At 39.6% G+C, this 21,395-nt stretch overlaps 1 protein-coding gene across 1 annotated transcript in view; it reads left to right on the forward strand.

Annotated features, from left to right (window-relative positions):
• SCGN (secretagogin, EF-hand calcium binding protein) overlaps positions 1 to 20,396 on the forward strand; it is a 42,612-nt gene extending 22,216 nt beyond the window's left edge. Inside the window, exons 7-11 of the mRNA XM_003263230.2 lie at positions 7,830 to 7,885; positions 15,088 to 15,133; positions 15,389 to 15,448; positions 16,982 to 17,050; positions 19,818 to 20,396. Coding sequence (XP_003263278.1) covers positions 7,830 to 7,885; positions 15,088 to 15,133; positions 15,389 to 15,448; positions 16,982 to 17,050; positions 19,818 to 19,946 — 360 coding nt within the window. The 3' untranslated portion in view covers positions 19,947 to 20,396. The remainder of the gene's footprint in view (positions 1 to 7,829; positions 7,886 to 15,087; positions 15,134 to 15,388; positions 15,449 to 16,981; positions 17,051 to 19,817) is intronic.
• The last annotated feature ends 999 nt before the right edge of the window (positions 20,397 to 21,395 follow it).

Below are 21,395 nucleotides of genomic sequence, written 5' to 3' on the forward strand. Positions count from 1 at the left end.
GAGATTTAGAGGAGACAACATCCAAACTATATCAGCTTCTCATTGGCTTTTTATGCACTGAGGTGAGAGCCAAGTGTGGAGAAAGCTGGTGAAAGAGTTTCCACCCAAAGATTTGAGTTTAATCAGAAGACAAAATGAGTTCAATGAAATTTTGACCAATCTATTTCATTTTTCTTCCCTAAGTTATAGAGGTGACTTATACTTTTCAACAAACAGATTTTGGAACTTGACAGTTGATTTTTAAAAAGACTTTTTACATTTCCCTAGAAACTTTTGGGTGTACTAACTTCTAGGAACTTAACTTTTTAAAAAACGACTTCTACATCCTGAGCTCTGATACACCAAGCGTGAAATCACGTTATTGCTGCTTTAATGGATTTTTATTGAGCAATGGACATAGTCATGGCAATATTGTATTAAAGATTTTGTTCTGAGGTTTAGCATCAAATGCTTTACTTAAGAGATGTAACTTATTAAATGAATTCAAATTGATCTGAATAAAGATTGGCACATTTAAAAACTGGCCTAAGCATGACTAATGAGTGAGTTAAGGCAGAATGACCAAACAGAAGAGAAAAGCTGAGGTCTGCACACCTTGTCTTATCCTGATTCCTAATTAATGTTCTGGACAAGGAAGGAGACAGCCTATTATTAAAATCAAATTATGATACTGAATTTAGAGGTGCTGCCAACACCAGGCAGGAGGAAAGATTTAACTGTCTGGATAGAATATTTTTAGATAATATTTACTTTTGTTAAATGTAAGCTAATAGTTCTGGCTGATGTTAAATCACATACTAAATTAGAGCAGGAAACTTGAACATTTATAAAACAACAAATTTAAATCTGAGACTATGGTGAGGTGGTAAATCAAAGAAAAATAAAAAGAAAGAGAAGTAAGTTTTCCTGTATTAGGCTGACTTGTCCCAGAGGCAGCAACAGGCAAAGCCCAGACCCAGGAAAAGTCTTGATAATATTATCTAATGTTCTCTGGAGACTCCCAGCACTCCCTCAACATAGGGAGAAGAAAAACAAATTTTCCTTTATTTTATGAAATGAGTTTATAGATTCCTGTTCTCTAAAACTAGTGACTTCAAGTATTCTGTTTTATCTAAGAAGTACAACGAAGGTCATAAGAAGCCTGAGTAGGCCTGAACTACAGCTGCCTGGGCACCATAGTGAAGGTTAGGAGATAAGCCCGTGCCCAGGCAAACCTCATAATGGACACCTGGGTTGCTTGGCAATGGTTATGTGCAATCCTAAGTTTGTTCTGCCTCTGTATCCCTGCTTTCATGCCACTGTAAGCTTGCTTCAAGCTAGCCCACTCCCTTTTGCAAAGTGTATATAAAAGTCAAGTGCTGTCTTTATTCCGAGCCCGGTCTTTTGGACGTGAGTCGGCTGGGCCTGAGTGCACTCAAGATCCTCCTGTTTCAACCCGAGGTCACTCTCGTCCTCCTAAATCCTGCAACGATGGCAGATAAAGAGAATGATATGAGTTTAAGCTTGTCCCCATCCGTGATCCTGGTCTTGGCTCTCATATTTCATGCCTGGATTAAAGCAGCTCATATCTGCTTCCTTCTCTGGGTCTAGGCATTCATCACTGTGATCCAGGCCAACCTGATGCTCATCTGGGCTCAGTCCTCAGATCTCGTCTCTTCTATGTCCACTCTCACTCTTGGTGATCTCAACTAGTCTCATGGTTTTGAAGACCAACTAAAGGCTGACCACCCTTGATTTATATGTCTGACTCAGAGCATTTCTCTCAACTTCTTGGATACACTCAGCTGTGTATCTCCACTTGAATTGCATGCCTAATATACACCTTCAACATGTCTCAAATTGGAATTCTGAACTTTCCCCAAAGACCTGCTCCACTACTGGTCTTCCTCAAGCTTTCAAGTTGCTCAAGGCATGACACTTGAAGCCATCTTTGATGCCTCTTTCTCTATCACTCCACGTCTAACTGGCAAATCTTATTGAAGACATTTAAATTACATTCTAAATCTGACCATTTCTCACCCTGTTCCAAGGCACAATTATTTCTCAACTGAATTGCAAGATGCTTCCCAGCAGATCCTCCTATTTCCACTCTTGTCTCTTACCATCTCTATGAAACACAGCAGCCAGAGTGATCCTGTTATACTGAGTCAGATGATATCATTTTTCATATCGAAAACCTCCAATGGCTCTGTCTCTGAGAAAAAGCCAAAGTTCTTACACGACCTGCTCACACACCAAGTCATCACCTTTCCCACCTTATCTCCTTTTATCTCCTCCCCAGTCCTAGTCTTGCCACACTATTACCTGACATACTTTTGGTTACTCTGACATGCATGTATGTGCTGCTACAGGTCCTTTGCACTTGCCATATCCCTGCCAATCTATTTTTAACCCTGGTATGCATTTGATTTACTTTCATCTCTTTCAGGTCTTTGTGAAAAAGCCACCTTTTAATTGAAGCTTTCAATTTCCATCCTATTTAAAATTGTACCTCCCAATTTGCTATTCTATATGCTACTTAATTTTTCCTCCAGAGCATTTAACATAGGTAACATGTACATTTCATGTTACATATGTAAAACTTTCAGTATTTTACTTATCTGTCTTATTTTCCATCCCCCCTTCCATCTCCTCTTTCCAAATCAGCTCCATGAGATCACGAATCTTTGTTTGTTCGGTAAATAGAACAGTGCCCGGCACATAGTAGGCACTCCATACATATTTGTTAAATGAATGAATGCATGAATAAATGAATAAATGATGCCAGTCACCTGTGCATGGATCTACAAAAGTTTAAAGTCCTATTTAAGGCTTTCAAACTCTTGCATCATCTGGTCCCATTCTCTCTCCCTCTCTAACTTCTCCCCTCCACTCCCAGAACACCCCTTGTCCTCCCTGGTCACTCTCTATGGCTAACCCATTGATTGCTATCAGGTGAATTTCTATCTCGGTGCCTTTGTTCTTACATTTGCTAGTCTACAATGTCTTCCTCTCTTCCCTCTACCTCATGTCCAAATCCTATCCCTCTTTCAGAACTTACCTGAATTCTTATCTCCTTCCTCAGTCTCCTCCAATATCCTGTCACATTGCTGTGTCTCTTTTTCTCAGGGTTAAAGAGATAATGCTGAATTTTATTTGTTAACCTATATTTCAGATATTTGTTTATGGCTCTTCAATTACAATTGTATGCCCTAAAATCATGTACCACCTTAATAATTGTTTGGGATATCTCATAGTGTATAGAATGTTATTAGACACAGAGTAATTACCTGTCAAATAATTGTCAATGATAATATGGGAGGGGGGTTCTAAATCTTTTTTGGAATAGAATATGGCAATAATTTCCAGGCAGGAATGAGGATCTCCTTTAAAGTTTTTTTTAAAAAAATAACCGCTAAAGAATGATTTCCAATAATTTATTAAATAAGAAAAGGAGGTTGCAAAATAGTATATTACATATGGTCCTATTTGTCAAAAAACTAGACAGTTGTGATATATGTGTGTGTACATATATACATATGCTTGTATGTTTAAAAAGTTTCTGGAAGGATACATAAGACTCTGAATGGTAGTTACCACTAGAACAGGCAAGGGAGGGACTCACACTCTTGACTCTGCTGAATTATTTGCATGTTTTTCACCTTGGGCAGGCATTATACTAAAATTCTTCATTAAGAATTGTTTTAAAAAGTCACAGACTTCCTCTCCCACCACGTCACAGTAGTTGTAGTTTGAATCTATTGTTTAAGAAAATATCTATTGACAGGAAGTTACCCAGTAATGATTTTAAGTGATTTTGCATTTTACAATCACTATTGCACCTACAAAGATTTGAAAAAGTAAAATATTATTCAATCTAAGGAGAATTCTGAAAAACTCCAAAGTCCCTGATGAGTCTCTTGCCAGACAATGGGAACTACCACACTTAGAATTTTAAGGCATTTGTTAATAAGACATTGTGTTCCATTTCTGGGAGCCTTTACAGCACCTTTCAGGTAGTTAATTCTCAAAAATGTGTGGATGGAGTATGAGCACAAGTCTTGGAAAAGCAGTGGTAGAGGTGAGAAGAGTGATGAAGGGCTCTTCACCACCTTTCAGCAACTGCCCTTCAGAATGGAAGGCATGCCCCCTACCGCCGCCATCTTCAACTGCCACAGCCCTCCTGAGGTGAATTAGCGTAAAGAGGGAGGAAAACTTCAGGCCTATATTTATTTTCTTTTTTAAAAAATTCAATAAATAATTACTGAATGCCTATTATGTGCTAGATATGTGCCAGGTACTTGGGGGCACATCACAAAACAAAACAAAGATCCCTGCCCTCATGGAGTTTGCAGTCTAGCATTTATTACCAATTTATCTGCATCCTATCTGTGATCCCGTGCAAGTCACCACACCTCTCTGTGCTTCTGACCTCAGCTGCCCAATGGGGAAATAAGCAGGACTGGCTGAGATATGGGTATGCCTGGTGTTCTGTAGATGCCAACAGGACACCCACCCTCAACCCACCACCCAGGAAGTAGGTAGGGCTGGAAGTAAACTGGAAAAGGGCAGAGGGATTTGAACCAGGTCATCTGGAGTGCTGTGGCAGTGGTGGGCAGGGCCCAGGCTGGCTACATGCACTGTTGCTGCTATTGTGTCTCAGTGGTTGCCTTGCTTGCTAGGTCCTTGGCCTTCTCTGCAGCTGTCAGTGCTGTCTTCTTTGCCTTCCCCTTGTCTTCCCTGGCTGTCCCAGCAGGTGCATCATCTGGCAGCTTGGCCAAGATATATTGAAAACCCTTCACAGTTACAATCATGTTGTTTTTGAAAAGAGCATGACCAATATCCTGGACAGCTCTGGAGATACTAGATAAGCTAGAGAACACCCAGGCTTCCCTGAGGATTTCGGACTAGTGCAGTTCTCAGAGTTCACACAGTAAATACATCGTCCCTCCACCACCATCAGCTGGGCATGGTTGATGCTACAGGTGAAGGTGGTCACTTCTGATTCTGTAGGTGCCCAGTAGAGTCCTCCAGGATGGACACTGGGTGAGCATCATTGGCAAGAAATAGCCGCTCAGCCCAGCAGGACATCCCACTGGTCTTGGTCAGCAGTCACTGGGACAGGAGCTTCTGGGCAGGGGTCACCTCCTCATATTCTGTGTTTTTGGTCACAGCATGTTTGCTATAGGGATTTGAGTACCAATGTCACAAGGCAGTGAACATTTGGTTTCAGAAATTCTGGAGCCTGTTCTGGCCTAGGAATACTTCATCATCATTCCAGCCAGGGTAAATGAGCACCCGTGCAGCTTCAGGGCATGGAGCCCAGTGGGCAGGGGTGTGTGTGCAGGGGATTGAAGGGAAGCTGGGTTGTGGGCTGAGGGCTGGCAGGGGCACTTGCTCATGGAGCTCAGGCTGTGACCAACCTGCCACCACTGCCTGGAGCAGTTGTCAGGCACTAGGCTTATATCTCTTGGTTTATAGCCAAGGGTAGGGAAAATAGATAGAAATGAACTACATAAGCATGAATCCAGTGAAATGAAAATTGGCAGTCTTAGAGTTGACTCAACTATCATGAAGTTTATATTTCTTTAGGGGAAATTCAGGCCACTGAATTGGAGGGAAATCCACATAGAGTCTTTTCTTGCTTTCCCAGGGAAAAAGAGGCAATTAGAAAAGGTAAATACCACATCTCTGGCATAGTCTATGGCACCAGATGTTTTACTTCATAACCAAACATGAAGCAAATCAAATTCATGATGAGATATCCAGACTTTATAGAGCTAAGAGCCTGGTTTTATGGGAAGAGCTCTGGTGACAGATATGCTTAGATTAAAATCTTAAGCAACCTACTTCTTAGGTTCTTAAACAACCTACTTCTTAAACAACCTACTTCAATCTTTCTAAATATCAGTTTCCTTATTTGTTGCACACAGATTTTTTTTTACCTTATAAGGATGTTGTGATAATTAAATGTAATAACATACAACCCATTGAGCCCTCATAAATGGTCTTTGTTATAGTTTAAAAATTAAGAAGCCATTATGTCTCAAACAAATATGCCAAGCATTCAAAATTCACTAAAGGTTATACTTGCAAAGAAGCATAATGTCTTAATGTCACACAAGATCTAATTTCTAGTCTGGTGCTACAGGCATGCTCCAAGCTTCTTTCATTATTAATATTTGAACTTAGAGCTACAGAGGCACCAGGAAAATAGAAGAGCAGATATAGCGGAATATGTGTGCCATTCATCCCCACTGGTATACACTCAGAGATGGAAAAATTAGGCAAATGATTTTTTTTCTGATTCTTATTCTTACGTGAGCCATAGCCAATTTTCTGAGAGGTAGAAGCATAATTTACCACACTGGTGTTTAGTTCATCCCAGGCCAATTTCGAGCACAGGATTGTTTTCTCTTGGAGTAAGTTTGCACAGCAATGGAGTTAGGCCCACTTCTTTCAAGGTGAGTTGTTACTTGCTTAAAGCTCAAGCTGACCTAGCTTTCTGTTAAGATAGAACCTCTCATATGAAGGTGTCACAGAAAATAACTCATGGCTCATCTTCTAGCAAAGTTTATCCCCATCAGACTTTTTACTGGATACTGTATAGTGTTTATGTTTAGGGGACATAATTGGACATGTAACATGCCCAAATGTATAAAAAATATAACCTGTGTTTTAATTCTGTAACACACATTTTTGGTGCCAAAGTGGTGAGAATAGGTTTTCAAATTCATTTGAAATATTAAAAATAAACTGGATTTGGAGACAGAGGAAGGATGGGGAACTAATGTATTTTTTAAAGCAAAAATCTGTTGGATATATTTTCAGATTATCTCGCTCCCTCTTTTTCCCTGTGCAGCCTCCTTATATGGATATGTTTAGAGATATTCTGTAGCATTAAAATGTTGTAAAGTCACAAAGTTCACTCACATTTCAACTCAGATGTGCAAAGAAATCTATCTCTTCTATTCTGCCCAAACCAATCTGGTCCTTCTAATTTGTGGTTAGTGCAGAAATCTTTAACTTTTAGTCCTATCTTGTTTTAAGTTTCGTCTCATCTAATAATGTAAACAACTTCTTTGGACAATGCTAAGTCTCTCTATGAAAGGCAAGGCTCAGTTTCAACACCTTTTGCCTTCATGGAAACATGAGGTTTCTCCTATACCCTATGAGAGTACCCTATGATATGAGCCCTCAAAGCCCTCCTTGGTGGTTGACATGCTAAATGAGGGCTAAAATAAAATAGTTTCAGAAAACTTTGACTCAAACCAAGTACCCATATTTCAAGCTTGTAATCTTTATAAAAATCCTGTTTTGCCTGTCAGCGACTGTGGTAGTCATTGCTGCTATCCTCCAAATAATTAGTTTTCCTCTTAAGCACATGGCAGGATTGTATTATTCTGTCCCTTTGAAGGTAGGTGTGGCCAGGGATCTGCTTTGGACAATAAAATTTTAATCAGTAAATTATTTACTATTCTTTCTTTCTGCCATGGCAATCAGGAATGTGCCATATGGTCACGACTTTGTCATTTCATGTTGCCAGAGTATAGACAACATGAAGTAGAGCTGCCAGCTAACCCTTGATTCTCATATAACATGAGTGAAAAATAAACCTGTGTTGTGTTAAGCTACTGAGATTTAGGAGATTTGGCTACTATGACTCATCCTAACAGAGAGGCTGACATGCAATTCCTTCTGTGACAAATACTAATTTTCCCCCAGGCAAGTGGGCTCCTCAACCAATTTAGGCAAATATGTAATCAGAAGAGCAAAATAGAAAAGTGCTTTAATAACTTTCAGAATTAGTTCCTGTTACAAGTACAACCATTTTCCCTTCTGCGTTTCAGATGAAGATTTTTGACAGAAATAAAGATGGTCGGTTGGATCTAAATGACTTAGCAAGGTGAGTTACATGGAAATGATATCATACATTCAGAAATACCTTACTAGGGGTCTGATGACATCATATATTTCCTTTCGAGACTGGAGATCAAGCCTCACCTGGAGTCTAAAAGAATAGGCACATCTTACCAAATAAGCTGAGTGATTCTAAATCTTTTAGGGTAACAGATCCCTTTGTGAAGATAATGAAAATTCTTCTCTCCAAAATGAGCAACACACAACATTTTCACAAATTTTATGGATGGGTCATGGGAAGACCCTACCCTTAAAGGCAAGACATTTATAGCCCCACATTGTGACTTCATGACAAAAATGTCCCAAATCCCATTTACTGGCTGTGGGAACGTCGAGCAGTTATTTCTGGACACAGGACTACTGAGCCAGACTCCAGGTGCACTCTGTGGTCTTGAAGTGTTGGTGTATCCTCAGGGAGGCACCAAGTGTCTGAAGGCTAGAAGTGGAGGAGGACAGGATAAAAGCAGAAGTGGCTCAATGTCCATGAAAATGTTGTCTGTGAGTCTGGTGTTGTGACACGTGATTGGTGTGTCAGCACGTTTTGTCAAGTCCGGCTGATCCCAAACAGCATGGAGTTGTCTACAAAAAAGAGAAAGACATTCTGAGCAAATAGTCAGAGTTGAAATTATTGGATCTGGAATACACAGATATACCTGTTATTGGGGAGCATCCATAATACCAGGTGCTTCAGGGCAGGGCTCAGTGGTAATTGTAAGCGGGGCAGCAGTTACAGGCTGCAGTGCAGCAGCAGGTATAGCTGAGAGAGAGGAATTCCAAGGACTGAAGGCAAGTTTTTAATGATGAGGAGGTAACTCGACAAAGTCACAAGAAGATGTTGGTTTCGTCTCTTAGTGGACATTAACCTGAGTCCAGAATCACCAAATCCCACACTAGCTATCTCCTTCCTTGGCAGCTACCTCAGCCAGGTTTTGATATCTGTGAAAGGGCACTCACCAGGAAGAACATCTCCTCAGTAACAGCCAGGATATTGACCCCAGTACACTAAATGGCCTTCTATCTGTGCCTCATAGGAATTGTGAGGCAGCCTGTGTGTCCTTCTTGGCTACTTTTTTTAGGACCTTCGTTCTAACTTTGTCCACACTGAAATAGAAGAGCCACTGAGGGACCAGCCAAAGAGGGACAAAAGTGTTTCTCCATCAGGCCTGGGGCAGAAGGCATCTTGCCTGTGCTCCGTGGATCCCACCTGGTTCCCTTGGTCAATGGAGGCAGGGCTCCTCTCAAGTAGAGGTCAGAAAGCTATGTGAGAGAGCCAATCCCAAAGCGACCAAAGGATTCATTCAATAGATGACCATCTAGATGAAAACAAAAGCGTGCAATCTCATGGTTCCCTTCACCAAAAGCATCTATCCACCTGTGCCCTGACTCAGTTGTGCACGTCTCAGAGGTAGTGAGAGTTGAGGAGCCTTGTGTGCCCGGGGAGGCTGGGGTTAATAAAGGGCTCAGAGCAGCTGCTCTCTGCCCTCTTAGTCCATACACGATATGACCTACCAATGTATACAATGCTAAAATAACTCACATCATGCATAGACTGTAACATATAAAGGAGAAATAGAAGGAAAGCAGTTAATTATAAAATAATGCACATTTCAGTGTATAAGTGCTTGCATACAATCATAGTGAAGATATAATGAAGTAGTCAGATGCTTTCACCTGCATAGAATTATCATAAATGGGGCAGTTCAGATACTGACTGATACAATTGTGGCATTTTGGTAACTCAGGTGCTGTTGATATGATTTTATGAAATAATAAGTCTTGACAGAGTTTCAAATGAGACAAAGTATGTTTATCTCTCAACACAATTCATATACCATGTGGAAAATTTATGTAAGTAGTAAATTATGCAAACCTTGAGTTTTTATACAAATAAGAATTCAGTTCCAAGCACAAATAATTAAAAGCAGGGTTTTTACAGTCACGATTGCCCCCTGGACATTTGAAATTCAAGTGAGACATGGGACAATTCTTCATTCTGCAGAAATTTCCATGCAATGCCAGAAACCTAATATCCCTGGCCCTATGTACAAAATGCTAGTCGTGCCCCCTTTATCACTCTGATAACTAATAGGGCCTCTTCTGCATACGTCTAAACACTCTGTAGAGGCGGGTTTGCTACGGTCCTGCTAGTAGGGCAAGGACTATGCCCTAATCCCTTGAATAACTTCTCACTTGGTGGAGTGTTGTGTACTTAGGGGGATTCAATGAGTAGTTGTGAATTGATGGAGTTACAGTAGCACTGAACAGAGATGCAAGGCAGCAAAATCAGTTAGTACAGTACAGTCGTCCCTAAGTATCCTCTGGGGATTCGTTCCAGAACCTCCGTGGATACCAGATACCCAAATCCTCGGATGCTCAAGTCCCACAGTTGGCCCTGAAGAACCCACAGATACAGGGTGCCAAGTGTATTTCAAAACCAGTTTGATATGGAATTTGAAAATGAGAACTGTGGTAAGCAGAATAAAGATGTCCACATCTTAGGCTGGGTGCAGTGGCTCACACTTGTAATCCCAGCACTGTGGGAGGCTGAGGCAGGTGCATCACTTGAGATCAGAGTTCGAGACCAGCCTGGCCAACATAGTGAAACCCTGTCTCTACTAAAAATACAAAATAAAATAAAATAAAATAAAATTAGCCAGGCATGGTGGTGCATGCCTGTAGTCCCAGCTCTTCAAGAGGCTCAGGCAGGAGAATCGCTTGAACTCAGGAGGCAGAGGTTGCAGTGAGCCAAGATTACGTCACAGTACTCTAGCTAGGTGAATGAGTGAGATTCCATCTCAAAAACAAACAAACAAAAAAAAAGGTGTCCACATCCTAATACCCAGAACTGGTGACTATTTTATGTTACATGGCAAGAACGAATTAAAGTTGCAGATATAATTAAGTTTGCTGATCAATAGACTTTAAAATAGAGATTATTCTGGATTATCCACATTGGGCCCAATATAATAACAAAGATCCTTTAAATATGGAAGAGGGAGGCAGAAGGTCAGTGTCACAGAGAGATTTGAAAATGCTAGTTGCTGGCTTTAAAGTGGAAGAAGAGGCTAAAGAATGTAGGCAGCCTCTAGAACCTGAAAAAGGCAAGGGCAAGGATTCTCCCCGAGAGCCTCCAGAAGGCATGCGGCCGTGTCGACAGCTTGAATTTTGCCCAGTGAGATCGATTTCAGACTTCAGCTTCTAGTGCTGTAAATGATTATGGTTATTTGAAGCCACTATGTTTGTGGCAGTGTGTCGCAGCAGCACTAGGAAACTAATACAACAACAAGGAGGTCTTAAAACATTTGCAGATAGGAATTTTCTCTCTCTACTTTCAGCTCTGAAATGCAGCTCAATTCCTCCACATAAAAGCACCTCCCAAGTATATGTGCTGTGACTGGCAACATGATTTAGGCTGCCCAGTGCCAGCATATAGTAAGAACAATATTCCTTGCAGACTTCCAGGATATCCTATCTTCTAATTGGCTCAAATTAATTCCCTCCACTCTGAGCATTTGGAGGAGCAAAGATTTTCCACATAGTTGTATTACATATTTTCTACTTTTTCTATATATCCTCATGACTATGAATACAACATAAATCTAATGTTGAATCTACTGAAACTGACTGTATTCTATTAAAGTATAATTATAATTATACAGAAAAGAGGCAGACATATTTGCTTTCTAAAACAAAAACAAGATTATTTTAAAATTGAGATATAATTTATGTACCTTAAAGTTTACCCTTTTAAAGTCAGATCTACAAATCTACAATTTGGTAGATTTTGATATATTCATAAGGTTGTCCAACCATCACCAGTATCTAATTTTAGAACATTTCATTATGCCAGAAGGATACCCAGTACACATTAGCAGTCACTCCCCTCTTCCTCCTCCCACAAGACCCTGGCAACCACCAATCTATTTTCTATTTCTATCAACTTTCCTATTCTGGGCATTTTATATAAATGGAATCATACAATATATGCCTTTTCTCTCTGGCTATTTCACTTGGAGTAATGTCTTCAAGGTTCATCCATGTTGTAACTTTATCCCTTTTTATGGCTGAATAATAGTCCCTTGTATGTACATACCACATTTTGTTCATTCATCAGCTGATGTTCATTTGAGTTGTTTTCACTTTTTAGAGATTATTAATAATGTTGCTACATGTTTTGGGACAAATATATGTTTGTGATTCTCTTGGTTATATATTAAGGAGCAGAATTTTTGGTTCATGTCGTAATTTTACATTTAATTTTCTGAGGTACTGCCAAAGTGTTTTCTAAAGTGGCTGCACCATTTTACATTCCCACCAACAATGTATCAGGATTTTAATTTCTCCATATTCTAATCAGCACTTGTTATTGTTTGCATCTTTCTTTTAATTATAATCATCCTAGTGGGTGTGAAGTAGTATGTCATTGTGATTTGCATTTTGAACATTTTTTATGTTTTATTGGCAATTTGTATATCTTCTTTGGAGAAATGTCTGTTCAGATCCTTTGCCCAATTAAAAAATTGGGTGATTTGTCCTTTTGTTGTTGAACTATAAGAGTTCTATATATATTCTGTGCACTAGACACTTATCGGATATATAATCAGCAAAAACTTTTTTCCATTATGAGAGTCGTGTTTTCATTTTCTTGATGATGTCCTTTGAAGCACAAATGTTTTTAATTATCATGAAGTCCAATTTGTCTAATTTTTTTGGTTGTTTGTGTTTTAGATGTCATATCTAGGAAGCCATTGCCAAAATCCAAGCTCATGAAGATTTACCCCTTTGTTTCCTCCTAAGAGTTATATAAACTATAAAATTTCTGTTTTATGTAAATCCTTTTCATGTTAATTGTTTAACACAGTGTAAGGTGGGGCACAATTTCATTATTTTGCATGTAGATATCTACCTGTCCCAACACCATTTCTTGAATATTTTTCCTTACTGAATGGTCTTGGCACCCTTTCTGAAAATCAACTGACCATATGTATGGGTTTATTTCTGTACTCTCAATTCTATTCCATTTATCTACATATCTGTCCTTATGCCAATATCACACTATCTTGATTCTGTAGATTTGCAGGCAAATTTTGAAATAAAAAATGTGAGTCCTCAAACTTTGTTCCTCTTTTTCAAGATTGTTTTGGCTATCCTGGTAAATTTGCATATTCACATTAATTTTAGGATCGGATTGTCAATTTCTGCAAAAAAACCAATTCAGATTTTGATGAGGATTGTTTTGAATCTGCAGATCAATTTGGGGAGTGTTGTCTCCTTAAAAATATTAAGTCTCCCAGTGTATGAACATGGGATGTTTTTTCATTTACTTAGCTCTTTAATTTCTTTCAACAATGTTTTGTAGTTTTCAGTCTATAAACTGAACCATTTTTGTTAATTTATTAAATATTTTATTCTTTTTGACACTATCATGAAACGATTAGTATTCTGAATTCTACTTTTGGACTGGCCATTGTTAATGTATAGAAATGTCATTGAATTTTTTATATTAATCTGGTATTCTGCCAACATGCTGGATTTGTGTATTAGCTCTAGTAGTTTTTTGTTGGGTTCCTTAGGACTTTCTATATACAATATTGCATCATCTATAAAGAGATAGTTTTACTTCTTTCTATTCTGCCAATCTCTGCTTTTAATAGAGTATTTAATATGTGTATATTTAACGTGATTACTGAGAAGGTAGGATTTATATTTGCTATTTGTTTTCTCTTTGTCTTAAGCTTTTTTAAAATTCTTCTGTCCTTCCATTACCACCTCCTGCACATTAAACAGACATTTTCCAGTGTACTATTTTAATTCCCTTATTATTTCTTTTGCTATTTTTTTTGAGTTACTTTCTTAGTGGTTGTCTGCTAGATTACAATGAACATCTTAATTTCAATCAAATCTAATTGTGGATTAATAACAACTTAATTTCAATATTATACCCCAAATTTTACTTCTGTATAGTTCAAAAGCCTTTCTCCTCCTTTCTGTTGTTAAAATTATATCTTTATATATCGTGTGCTCCACAACATAGATTTTTAGTTATTGTTTTATGAAATTGTCATTTAAATCAGAAAGCAAAAAAGTTACACACAAAAAATACATTTATGCTGTATTTTATATTTGGTTTCATATTTACCGCTCCTGGTGCTCTTTATTTTTTCGTGTGGATTTAAGTTACTGTCTAGTGTCCTTTAATTTCAGCCTGAAGGACTCCCTTTAGTAGTTCTTACAGGTCATGTTTCTGGTGTATTGATGATTTTTGTTGTTGTTTATTTGGTGACTTTTCTGAACTAATTCTATGTAGTCTACATTCTTTGTCAGGTGTGTCCACTGAAGTCTCTGCTAGGTCAGTTCAATGGTCAGTTCATAATTGGACAGAGATTTTCTAAAATGTCTTGAACCAGTAAGTCTCCCAGTCTCTTGCTAACGGGCTCTGTGTATGTGTTAGGGCAAGTTAAATGCTACGACAGTCATTGTTCTAACCAAGATTCAGCTGTTTTGGAGGCCCGGTGCGGTGGCTCACGCCTGTAATCCCCGCACTTTGGGAGGCCAAGGCGGGCAGATCACCAGGTCAGGAGATCGTAGACCATCCTGGCTAACACGGTGAAACCCCGTCTCTACTAAAAATACAAAAAAATTAGCCGGGCCTGGTGGCGGGCGCCTGTAGTCCCAGCTACTTGGGAGGCTGAGGCAGGAGAATGGCATGAACCCAGGAGGCAGAGCTTGCAGAAAGGCGAGATCGCACCCACTGCACTCCAGCCTGGGCGACAGAGCGAGATTCTGTCTCAAAAAAAAAAAAAAAAAAGATTCAGCTGTTTTTTTCAGAATAAACACTCCCCAGATTGCTGCAAGACTTTAATTATTTTCCAGAGCTCTGGGAAAGTTATTTTGACTATTTTTTCCAGTTTTCTCAGCGCTTTATGGAGGAGTGAATTTCCAGAAGCCCATACTGTGCCATTTTCCACCAAGATGAACTTTTAAAGGTCTATGGTGACTACTAATCTCTACGAGATTTTCCCCAATTAATTTCTTTGTTTTTGTGATGTAGGAAGTTCTGTCTTTCAAGTACCTATTCTGTTCTGCAGGAAATTGCCTGTACTTTCCACACACCAGGGCTATAAGTTTTCGTATAACTGAGAGCTGAACGATCCTTATGTGGATTTTTTTTTTTTTTTTTCTATTTAGGATTCTGGCTCTTCAGGAAAACTTCCTTCTCCAATTTAAAATGGATGTAAGTAGTGACATTTCTCTAGATGGGTTTCTGTCATTGCTGTTTCTCTACGGATTTGAGCAGGAAAGAAGAAAGGAAGGCATCTATTTGTCCTACTTTTTAACTTATTTAGAAAACAGATAAGGCTCAGCATGGACTCAAGGGATCTTAAAGGTCATTTACTCAAAGTTTGCAAAGGTTGCCCAGGACTCTGGAAGAATTGTACAGCTGAATTGTCACATTGCTGGACTGACATAATGTTTTTTCCTCACACAGGCTTGTTCTACTGAAGAAAGGAAAAGGGACTTTGAGAAAATCTTTGCCTACTATGATGTTGTAAGTGTGCCTCTTTATACTGTGCTGGCCATCTTTGAGTAGGAAACTTATTTAAAACCCCTATGTGGAGCCATCTTACCCAACAGACCCTAAACTTACATGATGAATACCAATCCCATCTGTGTGTTTCTAGGTCAAGGTACTCTCAACGTCTCTATAGACCTTCTGAGAATAAAGTAAAAATAGCCAAAGGAGTACACATGGTTGAGAAGACAAAAAAAAGTGACTTTTTTTTTTGGCTTCTTGGGCCTAAACTACAAGTTTTCTCCCTCTTGTAGGACTAAGAGTTCATTTATAATATCATGCACAAAAACATACAACCCTTCCACCCAATATTCAACCCAAAGAAATAGAGGAAAAGTCATACCTATTTATCATAAAAACTATTTTTTCTTGTAGAACCAATTATTTGATGAAAAGGGTCGAGAAAAGAAAAATTATAAGTACAAAGTATGGCAAAGAGATTGAATTTCCTAAGGACATGATAGTATGATGTAAGAAGGAAGAAAAGTAGAAAAGCAGAAAAAATGTTGGGAAAGGTTATAAGGATGTTTCCCTGAAACCAATCAGACTAGATAATGATGTGTCATGTTCTGAGCAGAAAACAGTATCACCTGGGAGAGGCAGTCTAGCATAGAGGTGGCTAAACACGTGGCTTCTGTGACCAATTACCTGGGTTTGAATCATGGCTTATTACCTATGTGACCTTGGGCAGGTTCCTTAGCCTCCCTGTGCTTTGTTTTCCTTATTTGTAAAATTAGGGTGATAAGGATAATAATATCTGCCTTCTGGGGATGTTATGAGAATTAAATGAATTCAGGTTTATAAAGCTTTTATGAGAGTGCCTGACAAGTACTATATAAGTGTTTGGTAAATACACTAAGGGAATGGAATTTTTAAAATGATATGTTAAAGGCTCAGGATTAAGAAATCACAAAGAGGGCAGATGAGTTATTATACTGGAACTTTAGAGAAGAACCAAATATTTTAATATGTATTGTATTTTATAGATGTTCATATCTGCATGTGTTATAAAATGGTTAGAAAAAAATTAAGGGTCTCATGTACAGACCAGATGATAATTCTAACATGTTCATTCAATGTAGTTTCCCTGGATTTAAAATAAATATTTTAATAATCACCATATCATTGCCAAATTATAGGGCAAAACAAAAAAGTTTCAATCTATACCTCAAAGGATTAATATTAGGTACAATTAACGCTTATCCGAACTGAAGCCTAGGACCTGGGAAGCAAATGAAGGCAATGTATGTCATACGACTGCAATCTGCAAAAGCCGAGGAACTCAAAAGTATGACTTCTCATTTGGTTACATGGAGCTGTTTTCAATGAGTTATTTTAATTCATGTGGAACATTCGCGTCCTGCATGGAGAACATAAATTTGAACATGCCACTTCTAAATCTATTTGCGGCCACACAAGAATACTGATACGGTTTATTTATCTAATTTATTGCTTTGCTTTTTGGCTTAAGAAAATGATATTTGGGCAATTGGATCTTTTCTTTTTCAGAGTAAAACAGGAGCCCTGGAAGGCCCAGAAGTGGATGGCTTTGTCAAAGACATGATGGAGCTTGTCCAGGTGAGTGCACGTTCTTCTTATTATGAACTGGGGTTGTCATTTTGATTGATTCCATTGTCTATTTGTGGGAATCAGTGAGACAGAAGGTTAATGTCAAAGATAAAATCTAGGGATGTAGTTTATTTAATAACCTTTGAATTGTTATGAAACCCAACAAACCTCCCTCGCTTTCTTAAGATTGTAGTTTAAATTACATGAAGCTATCATACAAGTATGTTTTTACCATCATTTAAAGGCCATCTATTTTACCAAAGGAGCACAATGCCACTGAATATCTTTCTGTTCTATTTTTTGGTTACAGAAAGTCCCTCTTCCCCTTAGACTTGGTTATTAGAATAACTAAAACATTTAATTGAATTTCATGTAATAAAACTTATCTTCAGAATTCTTTTTTTTTTTTTTTTTTTTTAACTAAGAGGCTTCTCTGGGCCGGGCGCGGTGGCTCACGCTTGTAATCCCAGCACTTTGGGAGGCCGAGGCGGGCGGATCACGAGGTCAGGAGATCGAGACCATAGTGAAACCCCGTCTCTACTAAAAATACAAAAAAAAAAAATTAGCCGGGCGTGGTGGCGGGCGCCTGTAGTCCCAGCTACTCGGAGAGGCTGAGGCAGGAGAATGGCGTGAACCCGGGAGGCGGAGCTTGCAGTGAGCCGAGATCGGGCCACTGCACTCCAGCCTGGGTGACAGAGCAAGACTCTGTCTCAAAAAAAAAAAAAAAAAAAAAAAAAAAAGAGGCTTCTCTAATACCTAGCCTAAGATGGTTATTTATCGGTTAAGACATTGCTGAGGTTGGGGCAGATGAAATTTAGATTATATTTACATCACACAGCTGTTTTATGTAGGATAGACAATGTTTAAAAAACCTTCTTCGAGGTCCTGTTGAACTGTATTGATCAGCTACATGATCCAATTAAGCAGATCATTTCCAATTCTTCCTTTTCCAAGGGATTGTGTAGGTAATGAATTTAATAGTCTTGTATCCTTAGGGATTTTTTGAGGTTTGTTCAGAACACAATGATTGTGTTCTGGTCAGCCCAGATGGCAAAAAATTAGAGTAGCAATTATGAACTGTTTGTGGAGTTCCAGACTTCTTTGAAAATCAGATTAACACTATGGAGCCTTGCAGCTGAAAAATGTGCAAATATCAATTTTTGCATGAATCTCCAGGAAGTTTGTGTATTGTAATAGAGCAAGCATGGATAAAACCCTTTCTGACGTCTAATCAGCCTGATGAGAACAAAAGGGGGTTTGGATTTTACAGAGTCAGTGCCCACCCACGTTGCCAGTTAGTTCTGTTTATGCAAATAAAGGATTCAAACTTGCTTAGTTCTGATTGGTTGTTGGAGCCAAGTTCTGATTGGTCAATAAAGCTGAGCCCTGATTAGTTAATTTAACTGAGTTCTGATTGGTTGGTTCGGGTGAGCTCTGAAAGCCCCAAAAAGAAAAAGGTGCTGGTTTTCAGGGAACTTGAGTAAGCTGTCATCTCTAGTCAAAAAAGGGCCACTTGGATCTATTTTAAATTTAGGGCCAGTGGCCGGGCATGGTGGCTCACTCCTGTAATCCTAGCACTTTGGGAGGCCAAGGAGGGCGGATCACCTGGTGTCAGGAGTTCAAGACCAGCCTGGCCAACATGGTGAAACACTGTCTCTACTAAAATACAAAAATTAGCCAGGCATGATGGTGGGTGACTGTAAGCCCAGCTACTTGGGAAGCTGAGATGGGAGTATCACTTGAACCCGGGAGATGGTGGTTGCAGTGAGCAGAGATCACTGCCACTGCACTCCAGCCTGGGCGGCTGAGACTTCGTCTCAAAAAAAAAATTTAGGGCCAGTAAGCCAGGTGAGATCCATTTTGAAGGATGGGCTCTTTGATTCTGACGTTTATTCACAGATGCATCAGCACACATGTAGTTTCATTAGACTAGTCTTTTCTCCATGAGAATGTTATGAAATTTTGCAATGAGCACTCAATTGGAATCTGAGGACTATTGAGGACTGTCTCCAATTGTCAGAGGACTGTTGAACTATTCTTGGGCTCAAAAATGCTGCCACAACTTTCCAGCTTGGCAGGAAGCTTAAGCTTTCTCTGCACCTCTATTTCCTAATTTGTAAAAGAGGTGGAATTATTTACTTCCCAGCATTATTGTGAAGCTTAAATGAAATAACCTATGGAGAATCAATTTGTTAAAGCATTCCTCACTTTTGCAGGCCTTTGAGCTTGAAGTAAAAAACTTTTCCTAGCTAACATGTATCACATTTCTAGCTAACATTCTTTCTTGCCCCCTAACATATCCCTTGGAGTAAATATTACATCCCTAGCTCAACCACATGTTTTAAATATACATTCAGTATAACCATTTTTTTTTTTTAAACCAGAGGCACAAAAATCTCCTACAGGGAGATAATGAAATGTGTCTTCTCTCATCAGTGCAGCAAGGCAGAAATTTATGGTCATAATTCTCTACTTTGAGGGAAAGTATCTTTACTATGGTTGCTAATAAGGCAGTCTTTCTCTAAGAACTGCAGGGAAGTGACGCGGAAGTAAAGGTTTTTTGGCCTGAAGGGACATGCTGAGAAATGAAGCTGCTGGCAGAAAACTTATCCTCGGCAGCATTTGGTGGGATGAGGCAATAGACTCATTCCCTCACTCCCTGTGGCCTGTCTCCTCCAAGGCAGGACACCCTAAGCTTAGGGAGCATCAGAGAGGGCGTTAAAGGGTGGGAACACCATTGGCTTGCCTGTTAACATGTTACTTTTGTCGCCCTCAGCCCAGCATCAGCGGGGTGGACCTTGATAAGTTCCGCGAGATTCTCTTGCGTCACTGCGACGTGAACAAGGATGGAAAAATTCAGAAGTCTGAGCTGGCTTTGTGTCTTGGGCTGAAAATCAACCCATAATCCCAGACTGCTTTGCCTTTTGCTCTTACTGTGTTTCTGCGCTCTTGCTGGTAGAATTGTATCTGTGCATTGCTGCTGGGGACACAGTGGGCAAACTCACAAATGGTGTGCTATTCTTGGGCAAGAGGAGGGACGCTAGGGCCTTCCTTCCACCGCCATGATCTATCCCTGCCTCACCGAAAGCCCCCGTGTAGTGTCTGTGTTGTTTTCCCCTTGACCCTGGGCTTTCCTATCCTCCCAAAGACTCAGCTCCCCTGTTAGATGGCTCTGCCTGTCCTTCCCCGGTCACCAGGGTGGGGGGCGGACAGGGGCAGCTGAGTGCATTCATTTTGTGCTTTTCTTGTGGGCTTTCTGCTTAGTCTGAATGGTGTGTGGCATTCATGGCAATTCTGTAACTTCAACATAGATTTTTTGTTTTTGTGGAAATAAATCTGCAATTGGAAACAAAAATGTACTGATAATTGCTTTTGTCTTGTGACCTTTGAAATGTTCTACCTGATGCTTTGACTAAGAAACCCCTTATCTAATGGGGATTGGGGGAAGGGTAGAGAAGGAGAGTGAAGGGCAATATCTTAAAAGAAATCCACACCACCAATCCTTCTATAGTTCTCACATGCCCTCACTAGGGCTGACTTCCTGGTGAGCTGGCATTAAAGTGAGAGCTGCCAATAATCACTTTTTATTGGAAGGAGGAGACCAGAACGCTCATCCTGGACTGGGTTTTGTTCTTAAGTGCTTGGTGAGCTCACATGGCTAGGCAGGTAGAAATAGAGAAGAAATATGAAGAAAATGTTTTCCAAGTAACCCAGGCTCCCCTCTCCATCCCTTCGTTTTCCAACAGTGCTCTCCAGCAAATCTGGGACCACAGCAGCCTTCTTCTAGGTACGTGAGTGCCTCTCATGGGTGCCTCTGCATGCTCCTGGCCCCAACATGTGCCCTGCTGTCTTCTCTCCTGGAACTCTGATGCCATCCCCATGGAAAGGAGACTGTTGGGGCAAGGGCAGAGTTTCTGCAGGGCAGGCCCCACTTTCCTTTACTGTTTTCATCCTTTATTCTTCATAACACCCCTGCCGTATACTAGACTGTGCAGTAATTTCAGGCTTAGTGAAGTGTTATAGATAATTCAGAAAAATTAGTGTAGAACAGTGTATTTAGAGCTGTTCGTAACCCAAGAATTCTGTTTACAGGGGTTCCCTTCATTGCACACCCTTGTCCTAACCTGATTTTCTTCCCCTCAGGTCTCCCTTACCTCCAACATATAGATTATTCATATTAAGAACTACTATTTACTAAGTGCTTTCTATATGCCAAGTACTTCTAGGTGCTATCCATACCTTAAGTAATTTAATCTTCACCAAATCCCTGTGAGATAGGTACTATCATGATACTCATCTTAGAGATGAAGAAACCAAGGTAGAGAGAAGCTAAACAATATGTTCATTATCATAG

This window comes from Nomascus leucogenys, chromosome 8 (genome assembly GCF_006542625.1).
Source record: "Nomascus leucogenys isolate Asia chromosome 8, Asia_NLE_v1, whole genome shotgun sequence".
In the NCBI taxonomy this organism is placed as follows: Eukaryota; Metazoa; Chordata; class Mammalia; order Primates; family Hylobatidae; genus Nomascus; species Nomascus leucogenys.